At 41.4% G+C, this 24933-nt stretch overlaps 1 protein-coding gene across 5 annotated transcripts; it reads left to right on the top strand.

The window, feature by feature from the left end:
* The first annotated feature begins 4 nt into the window (after nt 1–4).
* ZNF283 (zinc finger protein 283) lies at nt 5–24933 on the top strand. Of its 5 annotated transcripts, XM_080645294.1 has the most exons (8): nt 5–352; nt 2270–2332; nt 3734–3811; nt 6388–6493; nt 10372–10459; nt 12492–12618; nt 14037–14144; nt 19948–24933. In XM_080645294.1, exons 4-8 carry the CDS (start codon nt 6462–6464, stop codon nt 22032–22034), a joined length of 2442 nt encoding a protein of 813 aa, XP_080501420.1. In that variant the 5' UTR covers nt 5–352; nt 2270–2332; nt 3734–3811; nt 6388–6461; the 3' UTR covers nt 22035–24933. The 5 variants fall into 5 exon arrangements, with proteins under 5 accessions (XP_080501420.1, XP_080501423.1, XP_080501421.1 ...); XM_080645297.1 differs by lacking the exon at nt 3734–3811 and having other exon boundaries at nt 6427–6493; XM_080645295.1 differs by lacking the exon at nt 3734–3811.

Genomic DNA, 24933 nt, shown 5'->3' with positions numbered 1-24933 from the left:
AGGCCTTTTCAGGACGAGGCGAGTGTGCCTGTGGAGAGCGTTTGGGACAGCTGGGCTCTCATAAGCTTCTGGGCCCAAACTAGCCTCGGTCTCTGGGTTCTTTTCCGTTGTCCCCGAGTTCTTGGACTCTGCGCGCGAGTTGGTCGCGTGCCAGAGAGTAGTCAGCGCCGGCCGAGGGTGGGGGGCTCAGCAGACTTCATGGAAGCGGGACTGGAACGGGCAGCGACGGTTGGGTGACGCCGGGAGGCGGTTGAGGTGAGGAGGCCCCTCGCGCACCGGGCCTGAGTGTGCCTGCGAGCGGCTGAGAAGGACGGCGTGCGACCGGCGGCGATACAGGGCGCGGCTTGTCTCGGTAACAGGGTGATGGGGTGCGTGGCCTTTATGTGTAGGTGCGGTTCGCTTTGGCTGTGTGCCCTTAAGTTCCCTCAAGTCAAACATGTCAAACTCAAAGGCTAACACGGGCCAAATAAGGTGTAAGTTTACGTGGGCCGCAAAAAAACAAAAGTTTCAATTTCCATAGAAACATAGGTTTATTTTGATAGAGACATGCTGAATACAAAGGGCTGAAATAAATGAGTCATCGTTAACATAAAATAATAGAACATTTTAATAAAAATTAATATTTTTTTCTTGAACATGAACTTACCAGACACTGAATAGCTGCACAAATGAATAAGCGTAACGCAAATAAATCTATTTTTCTTGTTCTCCGAAAGCGAAATATTTCCTGTTGCACACACCAAACAAGTCAGCCCAAGACTAATGACGTGGCCATCGGCTGCTAAAATATTTGCTGCTAGTATTAGTGGAGAGAAATGGTGCGCCTGCTCGTAAGGCGCATCAGGGAAATGGATGCAACATGATTATAGTAATCAGCCATTAGTGAATGTTGTGATTTGTTATTAATAACTAGAGGCCTGAAATTCGTGCGAGGGGTGGGGGGGGGGGTCCCCTCAGCCCAGTCTGTACCCTCTCCAATCTGGGACCCCTTGGGGGGTGTCCAACTGCCGGTTTAGGCCCGATCCCCAGGATCGGGCCTAAACTGGCAGTCGGACATCCCTCTCACAATCCTGGACCACTGGCTCCTAATCGCTCGCCTGCCTGCCTGCCTGATCGCCCCTCACTGCCTCTGCATGCCGGCCTGGTTGCCCCTAACTGCCACCCCTGCTGGCCTGGTCACCCCTTACTGCTCCCCCCTGCCAGCCTGGTCGCTTCCAACTGCCCCCCACCCCCCGCCGGCCTAGTCGCCCCTCACTGCCCACCCCCTGCCAGCCTAATCACCCCCAACTGCCCCTCCCGCTGGCCTGGTCACCCCTTAAGCCCCCCCCCCCCCCCCCCCCCCCCGCCAACCTGGTCACCCCACACAGCCTGCTGTTCAGTTGTTTGGTCATCCCTCACTAACCCTCCTGCCAGCCTGGTTGTAGGTAGCCATCTTGTGAGGGCATGAGGGTTAATTTGTATGTTACCTCTTTATTATATAGGATTATGTATAACAGGATATTATAAAAATTAAGTTATGAAATTTTTATTAAAACATTTCTTACATACCGTTATATTGGCTGGGCCGCAAAAATATTCATTGTGGGCTGCATGCAGCCTGCGGCCCGTGAGTTTGACATGCTCGCTCTAGAGTCTAGAGGTCCTGAAAAGTTAAATGACCCCAAGAAAAGAAGCCCTGTAGTAAGCCCCATCCTGAACGTAGACTTGGGACAAGTACTTTACATCTGGAGGTGTCCTCGTGACAGGCTCCTAGGAAGACGTGAGGGGGGAGGGGGGTCCCAGGTAGGGTTCCCAGAAGAGGCACCCCTTGTTGCTCCTTGGGGGCCAGCTACATGCTTCCGAGCCTCAGTTCCCAAGAATTGCTGTCAACTCAGATAGAGCCCAGCCTCCCTTTAAATTCGACTTGCTTATACGTGGATGAAAGCAGATGTGGACCTAGGGCAGCGGTTCTCAACCTGCGGGTTGCGACCCCTTTGGGGGTCAAACGATCCTTTCACAGGGGTCGCCTAAGACATCCTGCATATCAGATATTTACATTACGATTGATAACAGTAGCAAAATTACAGTTATGAAGTAGCAACGAAAATAATTTTATGGTCGGGGGTCACCACAACATGAGGAACTGTGTTAAAGGGTTGTGGCATTAAGAAGGTTGAGAACCACTGCCCTAGGGGGTGTTTTGGTTCTGTTTTTTCCTTTTTTATTTAACTCTGTCTGCTCCAAGAAATGCTGGTGTCAAATGATTCCTCTTCCCTCCCACTGCTGTCAGGTTTCTAAGAAGGACCCTGAGGAGGAGGAAAGAATAGTTGGATATTTGGAAATTGAAGTTCAGGTGAGTTTGTGTTTCTTTTTTAGTCATACAATTACTTTTGTTTTTAGATCATGAGAATATTCGCTTTCCTTGGCCTGAAATATCTTGACTGGTAGGGTCTCTCATGGGTCTTCCTTCTGGTGACCCATGGTCTTCCATGCTGATGCATATCCCTTCCCAGTGATTCCATAATGTCCTTTTATTCAGTTAGTGGCCATTTGTTCACATGGCGAATTGTTCAAATCCTTCAGTGCATTCTCCCTTTCTAAGTGTTCTGATGGTATCGAAATACACCTCGTGGAGCCCTAGCTGGTTTTGCTCATTGGACAGAGTGTGGGCCCTCGGACTGAAGGGTCCCAGGTTTGATTCCAATCAACGGCTCGTACCTCGGCTGCAGACTTGATCCCCAGCCCTATCCGGGCACGTGTGAGAGGCAACCAATCAATGTGTTTCTCTCACATTGATTTTTTTATCTCTCTGTCTCTCTCTCTCTCCCACTCTCTCCAAAAATCAATGGAAAAGTATCCTCGGGTGAGGATTAACAAAAAAACAAAGGAACAAACAAAAAATAAATATACCTCATGGAGATAACTGTTAGAGCTTTATTTTAGCTTATGATTACTTGGAGAGGTTAATATTCAAGTAGACAAACTATTTTTTATCTTTTCCACAGTCGTGATTTTCAAAGCTCAAGGCAAGGAAAGAGGGAATTGTTAGTTTCAGTTAATAAATTCCAATGTTGTGCCCAGCCAGTGTTGCTCAGTGGTTGAGGATCAGCCTATGAACCAGGAGTTCACAGTTCAAATCCCCGTCAGGCACATACCCAGGTTGTGGGCTTGATCCCCAGCAGGGGTTGTGCCGGAGGCAGCCTATCAATGTTTCTCTCTTATCATCGATATTTCTATCTCTCTCTCCCTTTCCCTTCCTCTCTGAAATCAATAAAAAGTATATATATATTTTAAATTTCCATGTTGTAATGCCTTTAGGAGCAGTGATGTGCTTTGAGCTTGGGGCATAGGGCTTTGCAGTGTGTACCAACAAGGGCAGAGACTTTCAGATAATCTTTTAGTAGAAATCTGTAACATTGCTAAGCATAAGTTGTTTCAGGTCCAACTTTATGTAGGTTGTGAGAGGCAGGCAGTACTGTGTGTGGTTAAGAGTAAGGCTCTGGATCTAGAGCACCTGGATTCAAATCGTGGCTCTGCTGTTCCTAGCTGCGTGAGCTTAGATTCTGGCTCTCCATGCCACATGGACAAAATCAGGACCAAAAAATACTTACCTTTTGGGGTTGTAATGATGTGAGGTGAGCTAATATGTGTAAAGCTCCTTAGAACAGTGCCTGCCCCATGATACAGGCATGGTAAATATTAAGAGTTGCTGTTATGTGGTGATTCTGGATCTTTCCCAATCAACTCCTTGTAGATCAACATATGAAGAGAAATATGAAGATGATTGTGGTGGCTACTTGCAAGTTTAAAAATGTGACCAGATGCTCAAATGGTAAGGTAATAGAAGGAGGAAAGAGTAGGTCTTTACCACAGGTCTTCTTATTCCAGATGACCACAAACCACTTGAAATTGAGATAGAATTTTGGCAAATATTTATAAATTTTAAAAAGTGGGCACAATGTCTATAACTTAATGAAGTTATCCAGTGCACATGACTTACAAAATATCTAGCTCCATTGCTTTGGAATAAAAAGATATAAGAGCTGGGAAGGAACTTAGAGAAAATTAGTATCCAGTGATAATGGAAACAGGTAAATTTCAGTATTTCCTGTGGTAGAATAATATTCACCTAATAAAAATCCTATATAATAAAGAGGTAATATACAAATTGACCATCACTCCAACACATATGATGGCTGCCCCCATGTGGACACAAGATGGCCAGCAGGGGAGGGCAGTTGGGAGGGACCAGGCCTGCAAGGGAGGGCAGTTGGGGGCGACCAGGCCTGCAGGGGAGGACAGTTGAGGGGGACCCAGCCTGCAGGGGAGGGCAGTTGGGGGCAACTAGGCCAGCAGGGGAGGGCAGTTAGGGATGACCAGGCCTGCAGGGGAGGGCAATTAGGGGCAACCAGGCCTGCGGGGGAGGACAGTTAAGGGCGACCAGGCTGTCAGGGGAGGGTAGTTAAGGGGCAATTGGGCTGGCAGGGGAGCAGTTAGGTGTCGATCAGGCTGGCAGGGGAGTGGTTAGGGGTGATCAGGCTGGCAGGCAGAAGTGGTTAGGGGCAATTAAGCAGGCAGGCAGGTGAGTGGTTGGGAGCCAGCAGTCCTAGATTGTGAGAGGGATGTTCGACTGCCCATTAAACGGGCAGTCGGACATTCCCCGAGGGGTCCCAGATTGGAGAGGGTGCAGGCTGGGCTGAGGGACACACACACCCCCCCCCCCCCGTGCACTAATTTTGTGCACTGGGCCTCTAGTTATGTTTATAAAGAATCAAAAGAAGGAAAAATCCTATCTAATAAAAGAGTAATATGCAAATTAACTATCACTGCTACACCCACAAGCCACGCCCACAAGCCAATCAGGAGTGGATATGCAAATTAACCCAACCAAGATGGCTGCGGCCATGGAGAGAGCAGAGTGGAGGCTTGGGTTTCCCCGGCGATGGAGGAAACCAAGCCTTCCACACACCCTGGCCAGCCCACTCCAGGCTACAAAGTTTCAATTACAGAAGGTAAATAAATCCCAACAGAAATGGTGGCAGCCATGGAGCTGGAGAGAGCAGGAGGCTAGGGTTGCCCGCGGCGATGGAGAAAGCCAAGCTTCTGCAGCCCTGGCCTGCTTTGGCCTCTGCTTAAGGCTACAAAGTTTCAATTATAGAAGATACATAAATCCCAACAGAAATGGCTGCCGCCACGGAGCGAGCAGAAGGCTTGGCTCCGCTCCAGGCTACAAAGTTTCAATTGTAGAAGATAAATAAATCCCAGATACCAGGGCCTCTGCTTGGGTCACCAGGGGGCGTGGCTGGCCTGCAAACCACCACAGGCCCCTCGCCCAGGCCACCCCACGCCCCAAACGAACCCCCACCCTGATCCAGGACACCCTTCAGGACAAACCAGCCGGCCCCCACCCATGCACCAGGCCTCTATTCTATCTAATAAAAGAGTAATATGCAGATTGACCATCACTCCAACACACAGATGGCTGCCCCCATGTGGTCAAAGATCCTGCCCCCATGTGGACACAAGATGGCCACCACAAGATGGCCAGCAGGGGAGGGCAGTTGGGAGGGACCAGGCCTGCAAGGGAGGGCAGTTGTGGGTGATCAGGCCAGCAGGGGAGGGCAGTTGGGAGGGACCAGGCCTGCAAGGGAGGGCAGTTGGGGGCAATCAAGCCTGCAGGGGAGGGCAGTTAGGGGTGACCAGGCTGGCAGAAGAGGGAAGTTGGGGGTGACCGGGCCTGCAGGGAAGGGCAGTTAGGGGGGACCCAGGCCTGCAGGGGAGAGCAGTTGGTGGGGGGACCAGACCTGCAGGGGAAGGCAGTTAGGGGTAACCAGGCCTGCAGGGGAGGACAATTAGGGGCAAGCAGGCTGGCAGGGGAGCAGTTAGGCATCAATCAGGCTGGCAGGGGAGTGGTTTGGGGGTGATCATGCTGGCAGGCTGAAGCAGGGGCAATCAGGAAGGCAGGCAGGCGAGCATTTGGGAGCCAGCAGTCCTGGATTGTGAGAGGGATGTCCGATTGCCCATGGATCGGGCCTAAACGGGCAGTCGGACATCCCTCATGGGGTCCCAGATTGGAGAGGGTATGGCTGGGCTGAGGGACACCCTCCCCTCCCCCCCCCCCCCAGTGCATGAATTTCGTGCACCGGGCCTCTAGTGTGAATGATAATATTAAGCAAAAGTTACAGTTATGAACAAAAGTACTCAAGAATATTAGGAGCATTATATGAATTCCATTAGAAAAGACAGGATTTTGAAAGACATTTTTCAAGGATCGTATCCAAAATGTTGTTTTCATTGTGCATTCGATGAAGAAGTTAGGTGTAGCCACACTTGTCCAGCATCTACTTTGTACCAAATAGGTATGTTTTTGTTGTGTTTCTGCTTATGTGTATATATTTTCTTCCTCAGACTTTGAAGATTACTTACATAATTCGTGTTCATTGACAGGAGAATCTTGACAGTGAAAGTGTCTCATTGTAGTGATGAGCTACAGCCCCGGGATGTTCAGGAGCTGGTAGGTGTGATTTGTTTCAGGCCCACTGATTTTCAGTGTTGGGCTGTTTGTTTAGTTTTCTTAATGACTGCAATTTACCCCTTCCCTGTCACTCAGTATTTTACATTTGGAAATAAGCTTTATAGCTTCAATTATGGAATTAATACAGGTTTGTGGCAAAACAATTTATTAATCCAGGAAACATATAGAGAATGAGGTAAAAATTATATCCTCCTACTCATTCTTAGTATTCCAGTGTGTTTGTGTTTTGCTTGTTTGTTTTCCTACAAGCCTGTGTGTCTGGTTTTGTTTCTGCAGAATAAAGTCACATTAATTGGTATACAATTGAATTGAAGACTCTCTAGCTTTTAGTTGGAAATGAAATAAAAGAGGGGTAAGAAGTGTAACAGGTGTTTACACTGAAGATTAAGTAAGAAAGGCCATTTAAAATGGTGTACAATAATTGCTTAAAATACGTTTTAGCCATTAAATAAACCCCAGACATGGCTTTTATTTTAATCTTTAATGTTGAGTATGTAGAAAGAAGAGGGAAGTGCCAGTGATTGTTTCCTTATTTGAAAATTTTCAAGTATTTACAACTTTTAGGAATATAGAAATGCTATTTAGAAATTGATTACCAGGGCAATGAAGATGAATTGAAAGGTTACTTCCACAGAGAATAGCAATAATCTCTAAAGTCTTACAAAAATCTATTTTACAAATAATATTTCCAAGGACAGATATTAGTACCAGGAGGTTGAATAAGGAGGTTATAGTTTTAAGTATTCAAATAAGCCACCAATTTGCGCAGAACAACCCTATTGAGCCTCTGGTTAATGTTCCCAGATTGACACCTCACTGGATTATATTTTCTGAGCCAGCTTTGCAGTGCCTAATTTTGTCTCTTCATCTGCAGCTTCTGGAAGGAGGCAGTATTTTTTTCTGTATCTTTTTAAGAGCCTGCTTTGCTCACCTTGTTATTTAGGAAGAATAGCAGGCTTAGGGCTGGGCTGTGAAATTTAGAATTGTAAGAAAGCAGGCCTGAGAAGCACAGATTTTATCTGGAGAAAAATTACAAGAATTGCATTAACTTTCTCACATTATTACAATGTGTAATAAGGGATAAGTAATCTTTTTTCGTTTTCACTAGTAATGGCTACAACTTATATTAAGCAATTATTGTACACCATTTTATGTGGTCTTTCTTACTTAATCTTTTTTTAATTTTATTTTATTTTTTAAATTTTTTTTAATTGTTTGAAGTATTACAAATAGTAGTACATATGTCTCTTTTTTTTCCCCCATTGACCTCCCCCCAGCCTCCCCTTCCCCCCAGTACATGCCTTTACCTGCCACCCCCCCAGTGTCTTTTATCCATTGGTTATGCTTATATGCATGCGTACAAGTCCTTCAGTTGATCTCTTACAGCCCTCCCCCCCGAAAAAAAACCTCTTCTGCCTTCCCACTGTAGTTTGACAGTCTGTTCAATGTTTCTTTGCTTCTTTATCTATTTTTTTCCCCTTTTCTTTCCTTTAAAAAATCTTGCCTCTGCAGATTAGAAATAAACATATAATAACAAAAAATGTTTGAGTCCCCGTTTCAATGTCAAACAGTTCCTTATGTGTACATGTCAGCAATGATATCTGGATGGTGGGCACATGGTGGCAATGCAGGTCCAACCCTCTCTGGTTTGGTCCTAGGCAAGTTACTTAATCTTCAATGCAGCCATCGTGGCAGACACTTTTTACCCCTCTTTTATTAAATTTCTCAACAGAAGTGTTGAGAAATTGGTAACCATCAAGTTCAAGTCTGACATCAGAGTCTTTATCTTAATTTCACATACATTTCACCCATTATGTATCTTTTTAAAAACCTGCTTGCCTCACTAAGAAATTGGCTATGTATGTTTTTCTTCACCAATTAATGTGGCCCATTACCTTCACAACTATGAAGGTAGAATGGGCCATAATTTATTAAGCTCTTTGCCCAGTATTACATAGTTTCTAATTCTTGGTTATCATAAATGATTTTTTGGTTGAATATTCTTATATATACATCTGGTTTATTTCCCTAGCTATTTAAGGATACGTTTCTATCTGGAATTTTGGGTAAAAAATGTGTCCCAAATGTAAGACCCTGAGATAGTAATACTTGGGCGGTAATATAATGACTAAAAGACATAGTTGTTACCTTTAGGATAAGAAAGACAAAATATGTTTAGGAATAAGTAGGGTAGTCAGCAACAAAGGCCAATATGCAATTCAGATAACCTATCTGAGGAACTTATAGTAAGGTAATTGTAAGCAATGCTGTTAAGTCATACCAACTTTGTGGAGGCAAATGGAATACAGCCTGTGAGTTTCATACTGTATAGCAGTGGTTCTCAACCTTTCTAATGCCGCGACCCTTTAATACAGTTCCTCATGTTGTGGTGACCCCCAACCATAAAATTATTTTTATTGCTACTTCATAACTGTAATTTTGCTACCGTTAATGAATCGTAATATAAATATCTGTGTTTTCCAATGGTCTTAGGTGACCCTGCTAGCGGTTCTCAACCTGTGGGTCGCGACCCACAGGTTGAGAGCCGCTGCTGTAGAGCCTAAAGCCATCGGAAAATACAGATATTTATATTATGATTCATTAACGGTAGCAAAATTACAGTTATGAAGTAGCAATGAAAATAATTTTATGGTTGGGGGTCACCACAATATGAGGAACTGTATTAAAGGATTGCGGCATTAGGAAGGTTGAGAACCACTGCTGTATAGTTTTTATCCTGCTAATATTAGTTGCAAAGTAAGGCTATAGTATCAGGTGATTCAGCAGTTCCCTGGAGGGTATCATGTCTAAAAAGATAAGTTCAGACACAAAATAAACGCATTTGTCAGAAGACATGAAAAGTAGCAGGATCAAGACCTCTCAATATATCCTTGAGATTTCTTTGTGAATCTCAGCCATTTTTTTTCTAGGGAGAGAAATCATATAGTTAGTATAATGCATGGCCATCGTTAAAATAATTATGCAGAATACCTAAACCAGTGGTCGGCAAACTGCGGCTTGCAAGCCTGCGGTTTGCCGCTCTGTTGACTAATGAGTTTGCCGACCACTGCCTTAGGGAAAAACACTTAAAAAACATTTTAATAATGTACTAATGTCTTTAACCTGAAGTCAAAACTTCTGGGTAAGGGTAATGCCTTTAGCAGTGGTCGGCAAACTCATTAGTCAACAGAGCGGCAAACCGCGGCTTGCGAGCCGCAGTTTGCCGACCACTGACCTAAACCAAAAGGTCATTATGGTCATACTACATTATTATATATAGCTATATAACTTTACAAACATTTTTTCATCTATTGATGTCTGACCATCAGTCTTTCTGTATTGATATATACATATTTTAAAATGTAGTTATACTATATACATCATGTAACCTATTTTTTTCTATTGATAATAGATCTTGATTATTTTCCCCAACTTAGCATAGTTTCAAAGTGTTCCATTGCATGGATGTTCTGAATGCATTAAGTCATATTTCTGGGCACAGGCAATTACCTGAGCAATTGTTTATATATCCTGTCTGCTTCTATGTCTTGACCAATTTTCTAAAGTCTTAAGCCCATGAAGTATGTTCTAGTCTTGGACCATGTTGGCCATTGTTAGCCCTGATAGGTGGGAATGGAGGGCGGAAGATCTGATCTGGGGAGGACTGAGTGGTCCAATCTCAGGCTCGTAGCAGCACCCCCAGAATTGAGCTGTGAAAGAAACCTTTCTGCTGAAGGCCCTGGGGATTTTAGGTGAGAGTTTAAATTCCACATATGGTGTGTGGGGTGTGGATTCGTTTGAGTCATGATGGGATCAGTTAAGCACACCTGGTCTAAAGCTTCCTTTTCTTTCCCCAGCTCTGGCTTTTCTGGACTCTGTGCTTCGCCAATAGAGGAACCCCATGGAGCACTAATTAGTTCCTGCAATTATAGAACCATGACTGATGTAAGTTGGTATTTCTCTCGACTTGGAATGCAGTGATTTTTAGTTCATGCGAATCTTTTCCTTAATTACACTAACGCCTTCTACCTAACAGAACCCCATCCCTGAACCCGCTTCTCAGTTCCTCCTATTCCAGTGAAGGATGGTACCAAATACCCTAGCGCCCTCTCTAGGTGCCTTTTCCAGCCAGCCATCACACTCATTCAACATCTCCTGCATGCTCAGTCTTCTGTCCAGAAAGTAAATGGAGTCTTTTGTGGAAAGTACTTGAGCTTCTGTCAAAGAATAGCTCTTTTATTTGTATAAAAGGAGAAACCAAAAGTAGATGGATTTTATCTATCAAAGCACAGATGGGATTTATATAAGAGAAGGAGGAAAGAGGAGAGAATGAAAGACTGTAGACATTTTGGAAATGACAGTTTTCCCTTTTCTGCTAAGATGCTGATAGGCAGGAGCTAGGAAAGAAGCCAGTCAGGATACTGTTCCCGTAGACAGCTGGACGGCCACCAAGAAGGCAGTTTCGGTGGCACGTCCTCTGGAAGAGCTTTGGTGTGTCCCTGTGGCATGTCCATGGCAGGCTGTCTCGGGTGGTGCCCTTTGTTATCACCTCCACCTTCCTGCCACCAGGCCTGCGCCATTTCCCTTATCAGAATCTCTCATTCCCTTGTCAAGTCTATGGTATGATGAGTTAGTGAGGAGGGTCCCAGTGGACCACACAGGAAAGCTTGGAACTTCTTCACAGACCCGAGTTTTCCAGAAGGTTCAGGTGGGATTTGGGATTTCTTGGTCTCGGCCTAAGTTTATGTGCAATCATATGCTTTGCAAGGCTTTCAGGATTAGAGGGGGAGTGAGTGGTTCTTTCCAGAGATTCCCTAATTGATAAATACCAGTATCAAAGTCCATTTTGTCATTGACCAGGACATGCAGGTCTTGGGCAACATCTGTTAGGCACAGTATCCTCCAACTCGGTAACAAGGAAGGTGTTAAGCGATGGGTGGTTAATGATAACAAGAAGATGATCCAGCCCCTCAGGTGTGGCTCAGAGGTTGAGTGCCAACTTGTGAACCAGGAGGTCACCATTGGATTCCTGGTCAGGGCACATGCCCAGATTGTGGGCTCAGTCCCCAGTAGGGGACTTGCAGGAAACAGCTGATCAATGATTCTCTGTCATCACTGATGTTTCTATCTCTCCCTTCCCTTGCTCTATGAAATCCATAAAAATACATTTTAAAAAATATTTCCCAAAGAAAAGATGATCCAGATTTTTAAGTATGATTCCAAGAATTAAGAAAATCTTTAGAAATTTTGTTTAACCTAAATATGTAAACATAATAAAGTTATTAATCTCATATATCCAAATGATCTGAATTGTAGCTAATAACCCATTTTATGTACTCATCATAGTAAGAAACAATTCTTCTGATGAAATCTAACAGAATGATTTATTTGAGGCTTAATGATAATTTTTAATGGAAATCATATTTCTGAAATAGAGACTTTATAGTGCGTTTTTTGGGGAAAATTTCATTCATATTTCTGAAATAGAGACTTTATAGTGCGTTTTTTGGGGAAAATTTCATGTCTCCTCCCTCCCCCCCCCCCCCATATTCCTTAAAGGGACAAGATGGTATGACAGTTCACATTTATAAAGAATTTATGAGGCAGGCACATAGCAGGGTATGTGTATGTATACCCATAAACCTCCCTTTCTCCCCTCCACTATTTTTCTTGAATAGAAGAGAAACTGGGATTTTTAAATATATTATCAGACAGGTCTGGAGAACTGAGTTATCTCACAGTATCCAGGAAGTTTTTTCTGCTCTACCAGGATTCTTCTAAAACATGTAGACACACTGCTTTAGTCATACTAATTTCCTTATTTTTTCCTACCTGTATGTATCACAAGCTTTAAGCCTCCTTCATTGTCATATTTTTCTCTTCTTGCAGTTTATCCTTCACAATCTTTTTTTTCCCTCTTGGAAATACTTCTTAAATTCTTTAATTTCATAAGTAACGTGTGGATTTTTGGTTTTAGGGGTTGGTGACTTTCAGTGATGTGGCCATTGACTTCTCTCAGGAAGAGTGGGAGTGCCTGAACCCTGCTCAGAGGGACTTATACATGGATGTGATGTTGGAGAACTATAGTAACTTGATTTCACTGGGTAAGGTCATCTGCCTGAAATAATCTAGAATGTCCTCTCTGCAACATCAGCTTTCTTACTGGGAATTACAGGGCTGTCTCTGAAGAAACCAGGGCTGTCTCTGAAGAAACCAGATGAATTTCTTCTTCCTGTTCTCAAAGGAATGGTTTGGTATTTGTTGGGTTAGAAATGGGTTCATTGAGCACCTTGATCTTCCCACCCCTCAGTGAGCTTCACACCTTCCTCTGACCCTTCCTGCAATGAATGGCCTCTCCTCTTTAATGACCAAGGAGCTGGATTTGTGTTATGGGGCATTTATTTCATAACCATTGTCGGAAAAACCAGGTTTCATACTGTGTTTAACTTCAACATTTCTATAAATGATCTGTGTCCTTGCTACTCAAAGTGTGGTTCTTTTGTTTGAGGAACCATAGGAAGGCCAGAGCAAAGTAGTGAAGGAGAAAGTATAGAGTATCAGTCATTAGTGAGGAAGACAGGCAGGGCCCAGATGATATGCAGTTTCGTTAGTTTAGGAGAGGGGCGGGGATGTATATTGTTTTCTCAGTGACTTGGTTTACATGGGGTTTTAACTATACATATATATATTATTGATTTTTTACTGGGAGGAAGGGAGAGGGATAGAGAGTTAGAAACATCGATGAGAGGGAAACATCGATCAGCTGCCTCCTGCACACCCCCTACTGGGGATGTGCCTGCAACTAAGGTACATGCCCTTGACCGGAATCGAACCTGGGACCCTTCAGTCCGCAGGCCAATGCTCTATCCACTGAGCCAAACCGGTTAGGACTGTTTTAACTTTTTTATTGTTAAGTGTTACACAAAGAAGTAACATGAGCTTCTTCTGGGCTGGTTAGAAATGCAGCTTGTCAGGTCCTGCCCCAGACCTGCAGGACAGAATTGGCGTTTACAAGATCCCTCGGTGATTTTCACACACCTTAAAGAAGCACTGCTCTGTGTTCTTTTCTGACCCACATGGAGGTCGTACAGCGAGGAACAGGGTTCTGATACACTCTGACTTTCAAAAGAGCCTCTTCACTTGAGCTAGGGCTGGTTTGAATGAACAGAATTCATTTCTTACTAAGCAAATGCATTTCTTTACTTAACAGCAAATTTAGAGTAAAAAGTTACAATCTGAGCTAACTCCTAAAAATGTCTCATGAAACTTCTTGTTTTCCTCTTAGCAAAGTAACAATAATAACAATAATATTAACAGTTAACACTGTACTTACTATAAACTAGAATACATATATTAACTTACTTAACTTTCACAATGTCCCCATGAGGTAGGTACTGTTTTATTGTTAATATGTTTTTATTAATTTTTCAGAGAGGAAAGGAGGAGGAGAGAAAGGGAGAGAGAGAGAAACATCGATGTGAGAGAAACATCAATTGATTGCCTCCTGTACACACCCCAACAGGTATCAAACCCGAAACCTGGGCATGTGCCCTGACCAGGAATCGAACTGACGACCTTTCGGTGCATGGGACAACACTCAACCAATTGAGCCACACCAGCCAGGGCACAGGTGGGTACTATTTTTATCTGAGGCACATATAGTTTAAGTGACTTTCTCAGGTCACACAGGTGGTGGGAGACAGTGGCAGCAATTGAACATAGGAAGTCTGGCTCCAGGGACTATATTCTATTTGTTTTAGGGATGGAGCCTGATCATTTTCCTATCTATGTGATGTCATAGTCTTTATTCCCTTCTCTTCTCTGAGGTCTTTATCAACATTATTTTTACCTTTACTTTGTTGACAGTTAACCAAATATTTTAGCTTAGAGTAGGCATATGTGGCAACATTATTGGAGCAAGGAGGAGAGTCCTGGATGGTTGTGAGGGGAGGGCCAAGAAGTTTTAACCCAGGAAGGCAAAGACAGGAGGGAACCAACATTCCAGGAAACAACCTCAGGTCACAGAAGAGGAGAAGCAGGAACATCCAGGGTGATGTTTGGAAAGGTCCCTATAAAGGACCAAGGCCTGTCGAGTGAAGACCCATCACCTGGGAGGAAATTGAAGTCTTAGTGTGAGCTACCAAAGGAACTTCATCTTGATCTCATTCCCACCCTCCTTGTTTTCTTCTCATACTTCCCTTCGATTTCAGTGAGGAGGGTGTGTTGTTTTTTGTTTCCAGTATAACCATTTTGCTTATATGTTGGATTCATCACCTTTCCAGCTCTTTTATGTTTGTGAGCAAATATATGCATTCATTCATAAAGTTTGCAATTTTTAAAAAATATATTTTATTGATTTTTTACAAAGAGGAAGGGAGAGGGATAGAGAGTTAGAAACATCGATGAGAGAGAAACATCAATCAGCTGCCTCCTGCACACTCCCCACTGGGGATGTGCCCACAACCAAGGTACATGCCCTTGACTGGAATCAAACCTGGGACCCTTCATTCCGCAGGCTGACGCTCTATCCACTGAGCCAAACCGGTTAAGGCAAGTCTGCAATTTTTTGTTTGTTTGTTTTGTTAATCCTCACCCAAGGATATTTTTTTCCATTGATTTTTAGAAAGTAGAAAGGAGGAAAAGCGGAGAGAGAGAGAAAAAGAAACATCAATGTGACAGAGACACATTGATTGGTTGCCTCCCGCATGCTCCTGGACTGGAGCCAGGGATCAAATCTGCAACCCAAGTACATGCTCTTTTTTTTTTTTTTTTTAATATATTTTATTGATTTTTTACAGAGAGGAAGGGAGAGGGATAGAGAGTTATAAACATCGATGAGAGAGAAACATCAATCAGCTGCCTCCTGCACATCTCCTACTGGGGATGTGCCCGCAACCAAGGTACATGCCCTTGACAGGAATCGAACCTGGGACCTTTCAGTCCGCAGGCCGACGCTCTATCAACTAAGCCAAACCAGTCAGGGCCCAAGTACCAAGAATAGAATCCACAACCCTTTTTTGCTCAGGCCATCACTAACCACTGAGGTATACCAGCCAGGGCTGCAAATATTTTGAGTGCCTACTCCCAGCCAGGCATTGCACCATCATGAACAAGATAACTATCCATTCTCATGCAATTTATGTAGTCAGGGAGAAATAAAAAGTAAGTAAATAAATAAATAAATACATGTATAAATACAATCTTATAACATGTTTTTTCAAGAAAGGTAAATGACACAAGAGAACAGAAAATGATGGGAATTCATAAGGCTAATTCAGATAAGGTGGTTATGGAAAGTCTTCTTGAATAGACACATGAAGCCTGGGATCAAATTATATGACTATATGGGGGAGGACTATACCAATCACAGTCAACAGCAAATGCAAAGGCCCTGTGGTTGGAAAGGAACTTTATTGGAGGACCTGTAAGGCCAGAGCAGAATTAGCAGTGGAGTGTGTACTAAGAAATTAGTCAGGAGATAGGCAGGGGTCAGGTAATAGTTTTGTCATTGTTGTTTTAGGAATTTGAGTTGTTTAGTCTCTTTCACTCTGAAACAGTTCCTGTGTCTTTCCTTGACTTGCATCCCTTGCTGCTTCTGAACATTACAGGCCAATTGTTTTGTACAGCGCTCCTTAGTGTGGGTTTGTCTGCCTTTTCCTCACGATTAGATTTAGGTTATGCATTTTGGGCAGAAATACCACAGAATTGATGCTGCCTTCTCCTTGCATCCGGTCAGGTAGTGCAAATGATTTGTCATTACTGCTGATGCTTCCTTTGAGCAGTTGATTAAGGTTGTATCTGCCGGCTTCCTTCATGTAAAGTTAATCTTTTTTCCTTTAATGAGTATTTTGTGGGAAGGAACTTTGAGACTATTAAATATTGTATTCCCCTTCAAACTTCCTTTTATTTATATATTGGATTTCTAGTCAGTGAGTTGTAATATGCTCTTCCCATTATTTATTTTGAAGCTCAAAATATTTGAGCTTGTTCCAGATTTGACCACTGGGAACCCTGTCATGGGGCTTCTGTGTCCTCTGGCATATCTCCATCACTCTAAACACTTCCTTATTTCTGACAAAAACACATTTCAGGCTTATTTTGTACTTTCCCTGTTTCAGCTTTAATATCAACCACCTCTTTAAGGTGGTTGCTTTTAGTCCAGGGTGGTATTTAGAAGCCAAAATCTGGGTACTAGGTTTGCTTATTGCTGCTGAGGGATGGCTGCGCCCAGGCCCCCTCAGTGGACAGGACTAGAGAATATACTTATATACTACATATAGATATACATGCACACACATTTACTTCTGTATATTGAAAATCTTGAGTTCACACAGATATCTCCAATTCCAATTCAACACTACAGGTTTCATTTTAACTTATTTACTTTCTGCACTTCTAACTCCTTTCTCTAACAGTGAAAAACCTGGCTTCCATTATCCTTAATATATTTACTTACTTGATCAAACTCACTGTATGTAACCAGCCTTCCATTACCATCACCACCTTAATCATATGATTGCCATTCTCATCCCACTTGGGCTATGGCAGCCCATGCCAGGTCACACACAGACACTTATCCTTCTCCTGCTTGCATTCTGTCTTTCTACATGGGACAATCCTTTTTATAGTGGAACCCCCCTCACATTGACATTCAGTACCCTACTCTGAGTTTTATTTCATTACATCTTAACCCTTGAGTGTGCATTAAGGAAACATTTTGTGTGATAAAATAGGAAGTATTTGTTAAGCTTCTCTGTTGTATACCAAAGTGTGATGGTGGCCTTGAGGAAAACCACTTGTGCAATTGTTTGAATTGTGAGTTAAACTCGCCATTTTTTATGGAGCACCATTTTTTTCTTGAAAGACTGACTAACAGACACACTATGGTTATCCAGACTTAGGTAGTTGGAAAAATTTTCTTGCAAGTGAGCCTGTCATTTCAAGAACAACTATTTGTTGCCAATAATAGAATTCAAACTTTCAAGTAAAAAATTAGAATTGTATGAAACTTATATCCACCATTTTGAGCTTTACAGCTTTTCAATACGTATTTTTTTCCTAATGAGATAGGTGGTAATATTACCATGTGATTGTTTTGATAGTGTATAATGAAATATATCAAATTCTCACAGATCTGCACAACGCAGTGAACCACTGTTTTTCGAATGACCAGTGTATGATGTTGCAAAATTATGCATGGATAAAAGGTCATTCAAATTGTAATGGATTTTTAAAAAATATATTTTTATTGATTTCAGAGAGGAAGGGATAGAGAGAGAGATAGAAACATCAATGATGAGAGAGAATCATTGATTGGCTGCCTCCTGCACGCCCCACACTGGGGATCAAGCCTGCAACCCAGGCATGTGCCCTTGGCCAGAATCGAACCCAGGACCCTTCAATCCACAGGCCAATGCTCTACTCACTGAGCCAAACCAGCTAGGGCAGATTTTAATGTAACATAGTATGAAAAGTTCCTGGGTATAGTTGTATATTCCACATTGTAGTTAACTTTTAAGGAACTACCACTTCTCAAGTTTTACTGTAATATCAAAGAAACACATCCACAATTATCTGAACAGGCTTATAAAATACTAGAGGCCTGGTGCACAAAATTCATGCACGGTGGGGGGGGGGGGTGTCCCTCAGCCCGGCCTGCACCCTCTCGCAATCTGGGACTTCTCAGGTAGGGTCCTTAGGCCTGACCGGTGATCAAGGCCTATTGGGGCTTTCCTTCCCCAGGCTGCCAGCAGCTAGCCCCACCCCCACCGCTGCCACTGCTTGCCATCTGTGTAGCACTGCCCCCCTTCACCTGCCACCAGTCACCTCCCTTTGCGGGTGACAGGTGTGGGGTGCGATCGCTTGGCTGGCCTGGGCCTCCCTCTGTGGGGCGGTCGCTGGCCCGTCCCACACACCCGCCACAGCGTCACTGGCCGGTGGCCTGGGCCTTCCTCTGCAGGGCAATCATGGGGCAATGGCAGGGCCCCCTGACCAATCGCATCGCACCTGCCTTGGCTGGCCTGGCACCAGTGCATGTCATAGCATGGTCATCCAGAAGGTCGTCCTGACGGCCGTTCTGCTATACGGTCATTCGGTTGATTTGCATATTATGCTTTTATTATTATAGATTATTCCAGTTTACAACTGCATATCTGTGGAAGACTGGATTCTTCATATACTTCAACCAAAATAGCATTGCCACAGATTAAATGCAGAAGCAGATATGAGAATCCACTTGTTTTATTTTGGAAAATGTAATTATTTTTCATAAAATCTGTTAACATTCAATGATTTCTTGTAAAAAGACATAACCCATATAAACAAAAGTGCTTTTGGGTTCTCAGTGATTTTTTTTTTAATATATTTTATTAATTTTTTACAGAGAGGAAGAGAGAGGGATAGAAAGTTAGAAACATTGATGAGAGAGAGACATCGATCAGCTGCCTCCTGCACGCCCCCTACTGGGGATGTGCCCGCAACCCAGGTACATGCCCTTGACCAGAATCGAACCTGGGACCCTTTAGTCCACAGGCCGACGCTCTATCCACTGAGCCAAACCAGTTAGGGCTCAATGATTTTTTTAAAAACATCCAAAAAAAAAGTTAAACCTATATTCATTTATAAACTCTGTTAAGTCTTATAAAAAACATTCAAGTACCAAGTAATTATAATGCAAGCCCTTAACTGGCAAGTCAAACTTAATTGAACTATTTGTTGATGCTAAGTTGTACAAAACTGCGTTCCAAGCCTGGAGCTGGGTGATAACTTTCATTAGTTTTAGTTTATTTCTTGTTTCTAGATTTTAAACATCTTTCTTTGCTCTAAACTTCCCACATGACCACTGATGGCTAACCTCTTTTAGTGTATCAGGATTTGAGCTGTGTGGTTGTATTACAGCTGTAGTTAGTTTCATTTCACTTCTTGTTTGGAAATCCAGTAGAGCCTTGGAACTTAATAACTGCTCAAACTGCAAGATTTTGTCTGCTTTCTAGCCCAACACCAACTCAGAAAAATTCCTATGAGGGAGAATTATTTAGCTTAATGAAATTGTTTTTAAATGTGAAGATTTTCTAGAATCCAGTTAATCATGCCAGCCTATACACAGTCATTAAAAGTTCGGCTGGAATCACACCTGCGCACAGAAGGGCTTGACTGATGAAGGGTTTAAGGAATCATCTACACAGGAAGAGGGACTTGTTAAAGTGATTTTTGTCAAATTCTCCAGAAAACTGTCAAATCAGAACATTAAGATTACAAGAGCTGAAAAATCAAAATTGAATTTGATGAGAAGCAACTTGATGCTTAGGAGTTTAGTAAGTCTACTAATCCAGTTCACTTATATGTATTATTTTCAATTCATCTTTTATTTTTACTGTAGAGGGCATTTTTCTGGTAGAGGAAATAAAATATATGGTTTTCCGGTTTTCTTTCAGATTTGGAGTCAACATATGAGACCAAAAATAGCTTTTCAGAAAAGAACATTTCTGAAACAAGTTTTTCCCAATGGGCAGTAAAGGAAAGAAGTAAAACCCTTGATCTTGAGGAATCCGTTTTCAAAAATAATTGGAAGTGCAAAAGCAAATTTGACGGACTACAGGAACATCAAGAGGAATACTTCAGTCAAATGATAATCAGTTATGAAAAAATGCCCACTTACCAAAAAAGTAAATCTCTTATTGCACATCAAAGACTTAATCCAGAGAAACCCGACATTTGTAAGGAATGTGGGAATACTTGTAGTCATGTTTCAAAACTTGTTCAACAGGAGAGAACTCATACAGCTGAAAAACACTTTGAATGTAAAGAATGTGGTAAAGACTTTTTTAGTGCCTATCAACTCACTGTGCACCAGAGATTTCATACTGGTGAGAAACCCTACAAATGTAAGGAATGTGGGAAGACTTTTAGTTGGGGATCAAGTCTTGTTAAACATGAGAGAATCCATAGTGGTGAGAAGCCCTATGAATGTAAAGAATGTGGAAAGGCCTTTAGTCGTGGCTATCACCTTACTCAACATCAGAAAATTCATATTGGTGTGAAATCTTATGAATGTAAGGAATGTGGAAAGGCCTTTTTTTGGGGCTCAAGCCTTGCTAAACATGAGATAATTCATTCAGGTGAGAAACCTTATAAATGTAAAGAATGTGGGAAAGCATTCAGTCGTGGCTATCAGCTTACTCAGCATCAGAAAATCCATACTGGAAAGAAACCTTATGAATGTAAAGTATGTGGAAAGGCTTTTTGTTGGGGTTATCAGCTTACTCGACATCACATATTTCATACTGGCGAGAAACCCTACGAGTGTAAGGAATGTGGGAAGAGCTTTAATTGTGGTTCAAGTCTTGTTCAACATGAGAGAATTCATACAGGTGAGAAACCCTATGAATGCAAAGATTGTGGAAAGGCTTTTAGTCGTGGCTATCACCTTGCTCAACATCAGAAAATTCATACTGGTGAGAAACCTTTTGAATGTAAGGAATGTGGGAAAGCCTTTAGCTGGGGTTCAAGTCTTGTTAAACATGAGAGAGTCCATACTGGTGAGAAATCCTATGAATGTAAAGACTGTGGGAAAGTCTTTGGTAGTGGGTATCAACTTGCTCGACACCAGATATTTCATACTGGAGAGAAACCCTATGAATGTAAGGAATGTGGGAAGACCTTTAATTGTGGTTCAAGTCTTGTTAAACATGAGAGAATCCATAGTGATGAGAAGCCCTATGCATGTAAAGAATGTGGAAAGGCCTTTAGTCGTGGCTATCACCTTACTCAACATCAGAAAATTCATATTGGTGTGAAATCTTATGAATGTAAGGAATGTGGAAAGGCCTTTTTTTGGAGCTCAAGCCTTGCTAAACATGAGATAATTCATTCAGGTGAGAAACCTTATAAATGTAAAGAATGTGGGAAAGCATTCAGTCGTGGCTATCAACTTACTGAGCATCAGAAAATCCATACTGGAAAGAAACCTTATGAATGTAAAGTATGTGGAAAGGCTTTTTGTTGGGGTTATCAGCTTACTCGACACCACATATTTCATACTGGCGAGAAACCCTACGAGTGTAAGGAATGTGGGAAGAGCTTTAATTGTGGTTCAAGTCTTGTTCAACATGAGAGAATTCATACAGGTGAGAAACCCTATGAATGCAAAGATTGTGGAAAGGCTTTTAGTCGTGGTGATCACCTTACTAAACATCAGAAAATTCATACTGGTGAGAAACCTTTTAAATGTAACAAATGTGGGAAAGCCTTTAGTTGGGGTTCAAGTCTTGTTAAACATGAGAGAGTCCATACTAGTGAGAAATCCTATGAATGTAAAGACTGTGGGCAGGCCTTTGGTAGTGAGTATCAACTTAGTGTTCATCAGACATTTCATACTAGTGAGAAACCTTATAATGTAAGGAATTTAGGAAGATTTACTCATGGCTCAGGTCTTGTTCAACATGATAGAACTCATAGTAATGATAAATTCCATGAATATAAAGAATGGGGAAGTCTTTATATGGTCAACTTACTCAATTGAAACAATTGCTACTGGAGAAACTGTGATTGAAGAGATGTGAAAACATTTTTTTGTGTATGGACAACTTAAACAGAGAAATCTTATTCTAGAGAAAATTTATGAATGTAAGGAATGTGCAAAAGCCTTACTTGTGTATGGAAAATTTGATATTAGAAAATGTGTACTAGTAAGAAATATTTTAAATATAAGGAATATGAAAAGGCGTTTAGACTTCTGCATGATCTTATTGAAGATCAATTTATATTGATTTGAAACTATTTAAATGAAAGGAATGTATCTTTATTCATGACATAGAGTCTGATAAGCATTGGAGGATTTATATTTAAAAGAGACACTTCAAGGAATGAGGGAAGAATGGAAATTTAATTCAGTTCTTGCTCTCCATATCAGAGAATACTGCTGCGAAATCTTATAAATGTAAGGAATGCAGAAAGGTTTATAGATGTGATAAGCATCTTAGAATACAGAAAACTCATGCACATGAGAAACCCTTAGATTAGAATGCAGGAACACCTTTAGACAAGTGCTACTCAAACTGTTGTCTAGAGACTAGTACTAGTCCACAAAATTGTTACCTGTCCATCATAAGATAAATGCAGAAAATGAGAGTAAATGTTTGGAAACATTTATAGCAATTTGATATTGCCATAACATCATTGCATTTTACAAAAATGTCAATTAGCTCATGAATGTTTGGAAATTAAAAACAAAAGTTGGCCCTTACCCAGAAATAAATGAGACAACATTCATACTTATAAAAATGTGACACAAGTTACGATATGATTAATTGGAACAATAAATCCCTCACTTGTCACCTGATTAGCAGAATATTCATGCTATAGGAAGATTTGGCTAAAGTGGGAATCACAACTTCCTTACGCCCATAAAAGCATAGAGAATTTACACAGAGTATGTTTATTTAGTAAATGTATAGAAGGCTTCTAACACTATTCAGTCTTTGTTAAATTTTATTTTGAATAATATCCATTATTCATGTAATTATTTCTGTAACAAAGATAGGGAGTCCCTTATCCATGGCACAAACCATACTGATTGTCATCACCTTTCCACCTCCTTACTCCCTGTGGGGTGTTGGACAAAATGTTTATCCCTTTTGGGAGTCATCTTTAAAATGCTGGTGATGGTAACTATTTAATTGTGCTTTTGTAAAGATTGGATGGATTTATATGCATCAAATCCTTGGAAGAGTATCTGGTATGTAGCCTGTGCTCAATACATATTAGCTGTTGTTCTTATCCTCATCATTAGTATTACTACTAGTGAATTCTTAGGAGAGGAATGCTCATTGGTATAATGAATTTAGGAAAGCTTTTCATAACCACGTATGAATTTGAGTTTCAGGTAGTTCATTCTGGATAAAATTTAGTAAAACAAAACCTGAGAGGATTTTTATTCAGAATTTATCCCTTAAGCTTCATAAGACATTAAGACTGAAAATAAATGTGGATTTAGCAAGTGTTAAGATGGGAATATATCTGAAGAACCAGGGAGAGGTATGAAACAATTTGCCTGAAATGAATTCCAACAGACAGGTAGGCAATAATTATAATTCTTTGTTCACATTTCAAGATAAATTAGAAATTACAAAGGAAAAAAATGATCCATTTGAGAATTCTTTCCCAAAATCTTATGACAATTTTCAGACAAGTTTAAAGAATAGTATAATGAATATACTGTTCTCTACCTAGAATCAGTAATTAACATTTGACCATATTTGCTTTCTCTCTGAATATATGTGTGTGTATATTCATGTATCATTTGACTTATATATGTCATGATAGTTCATTCCTGAACACATTAGCATGTACCCTTTTAGATTAAGAACACTCTTATTTAATACCATGGTCACACAAGAAAATTATCAATAATTCTGTAATACCAATATTCTTTTCTATTTCATATTTTCCAGTGCTCCCAATAATTTATCCTATTGCTATTTTCTTTTTGAAAAAATATATATGTTCTTATTGATTTTTAGAGAGAGGGAAAAGGAGAGAGAGAGAGAGAAACATCATTGTGAGAGGAACATCAATTGATTACCTCCTGCAACCCTCTACTGGGATGGAGCCCACAACTTGGGCATTACCCTGACCGGGAATTGATCTGGTGACCTCTTGGTGCATGGGTCGACGCCTGGTGCACTGAGCCACACCACTGGACACTATTTACTTTCTAACCAGCATCTTCTTTATATTCATGCATTGTATTTGGTTGTCATGTCTCTAGGTTTTAGTCTCGAACAGACAGGAAAGCTGTTTTATAGAATGAATACATTATAGATTTGTTTCTTTCCCCATTAGGAAATAGTGCATTAAGAAAAAAAATTGAATTAACAAGACTAAAATCTCACATTGAAAAATGACCAGGATAAATGTTAGGTTAGTCTACAGGTAGACTCATAATGGTCAAATATTGAGTGCGTAAAAGTTGTTACATAAATTATAGCTGCTTGTGGAAGGACAATTTGGAGATTTTCTTTTCTTTTTCTTTCTATTTTTTAACCATATAAGTTCTGAAGATTTGAGTATCACAGCAGATGAGCACAAAGGGACTGAACACTGGAAAATAAGCAGCTGGGGATGTACTGATGTTCACCAGTCATGTAAAGTGATAAGACAGAGGAGAGAGAATAAAAGGGAACAAATTAGCTCACCAGAACCAGGACAGTAAGATATTGGTCTTTGAGGAGGCACATGTTATGACTCAGTGATGTGGTCAATGGTGTTTTTATATCCATTATTTGTTCTGGGAAATAAAGTCAATTAAATTCCTTTACTATGGTCTAAGATGAATCTAAAGAGGATTTATGCCTTTTCTCCACACTGCCCAAAGGGATACCTCTTTTTTTTTTTTACTTTAAATATATTTTTTAATTACA

Source organism: Plecotus auritus (assembly GCF_963455305.1).
Source record: "Plecotus auritus genome assembly, chromosome: 10".
Lineage (NCBI taxonomy): Eukaryota > Metazoa > Chordata > Mammalia > Chiroptera > Vespertilionidae > Plecotus > Plecotus auritus.
Note: the sequence above shows the minus strand (reverse complement) of the source record. Positions and strands in the feature narration are given on the sequence as shown.

What these genes read in the sequence shown, in the direction of transcription:
- ZNF283 (XM_080645297.1), top strand. Translation starts at nt 6,462, where the DNA reads ATGAGCTACAGCCCCGGGATGTTCAGGAGCTG. An exon ending in CCCGGGATGTTCAGGAGCTG is followed by an intron (nt 6,494 to 10,371) that starts GTAGGTGTGATT and finishes TTCTTTCCCCAG; the next exon opens with CTCTGGCTTTTCTGGACTCT. An exon ending in ATTATAGAACCATGACTGAT is followed by an intron (nt 10,460 to 12,491) that starts GTAAGTTGGTAT and finishes TTTTGGTTTTAG; the next exon opens with GGGTTGGTGACTTTCAGTGA.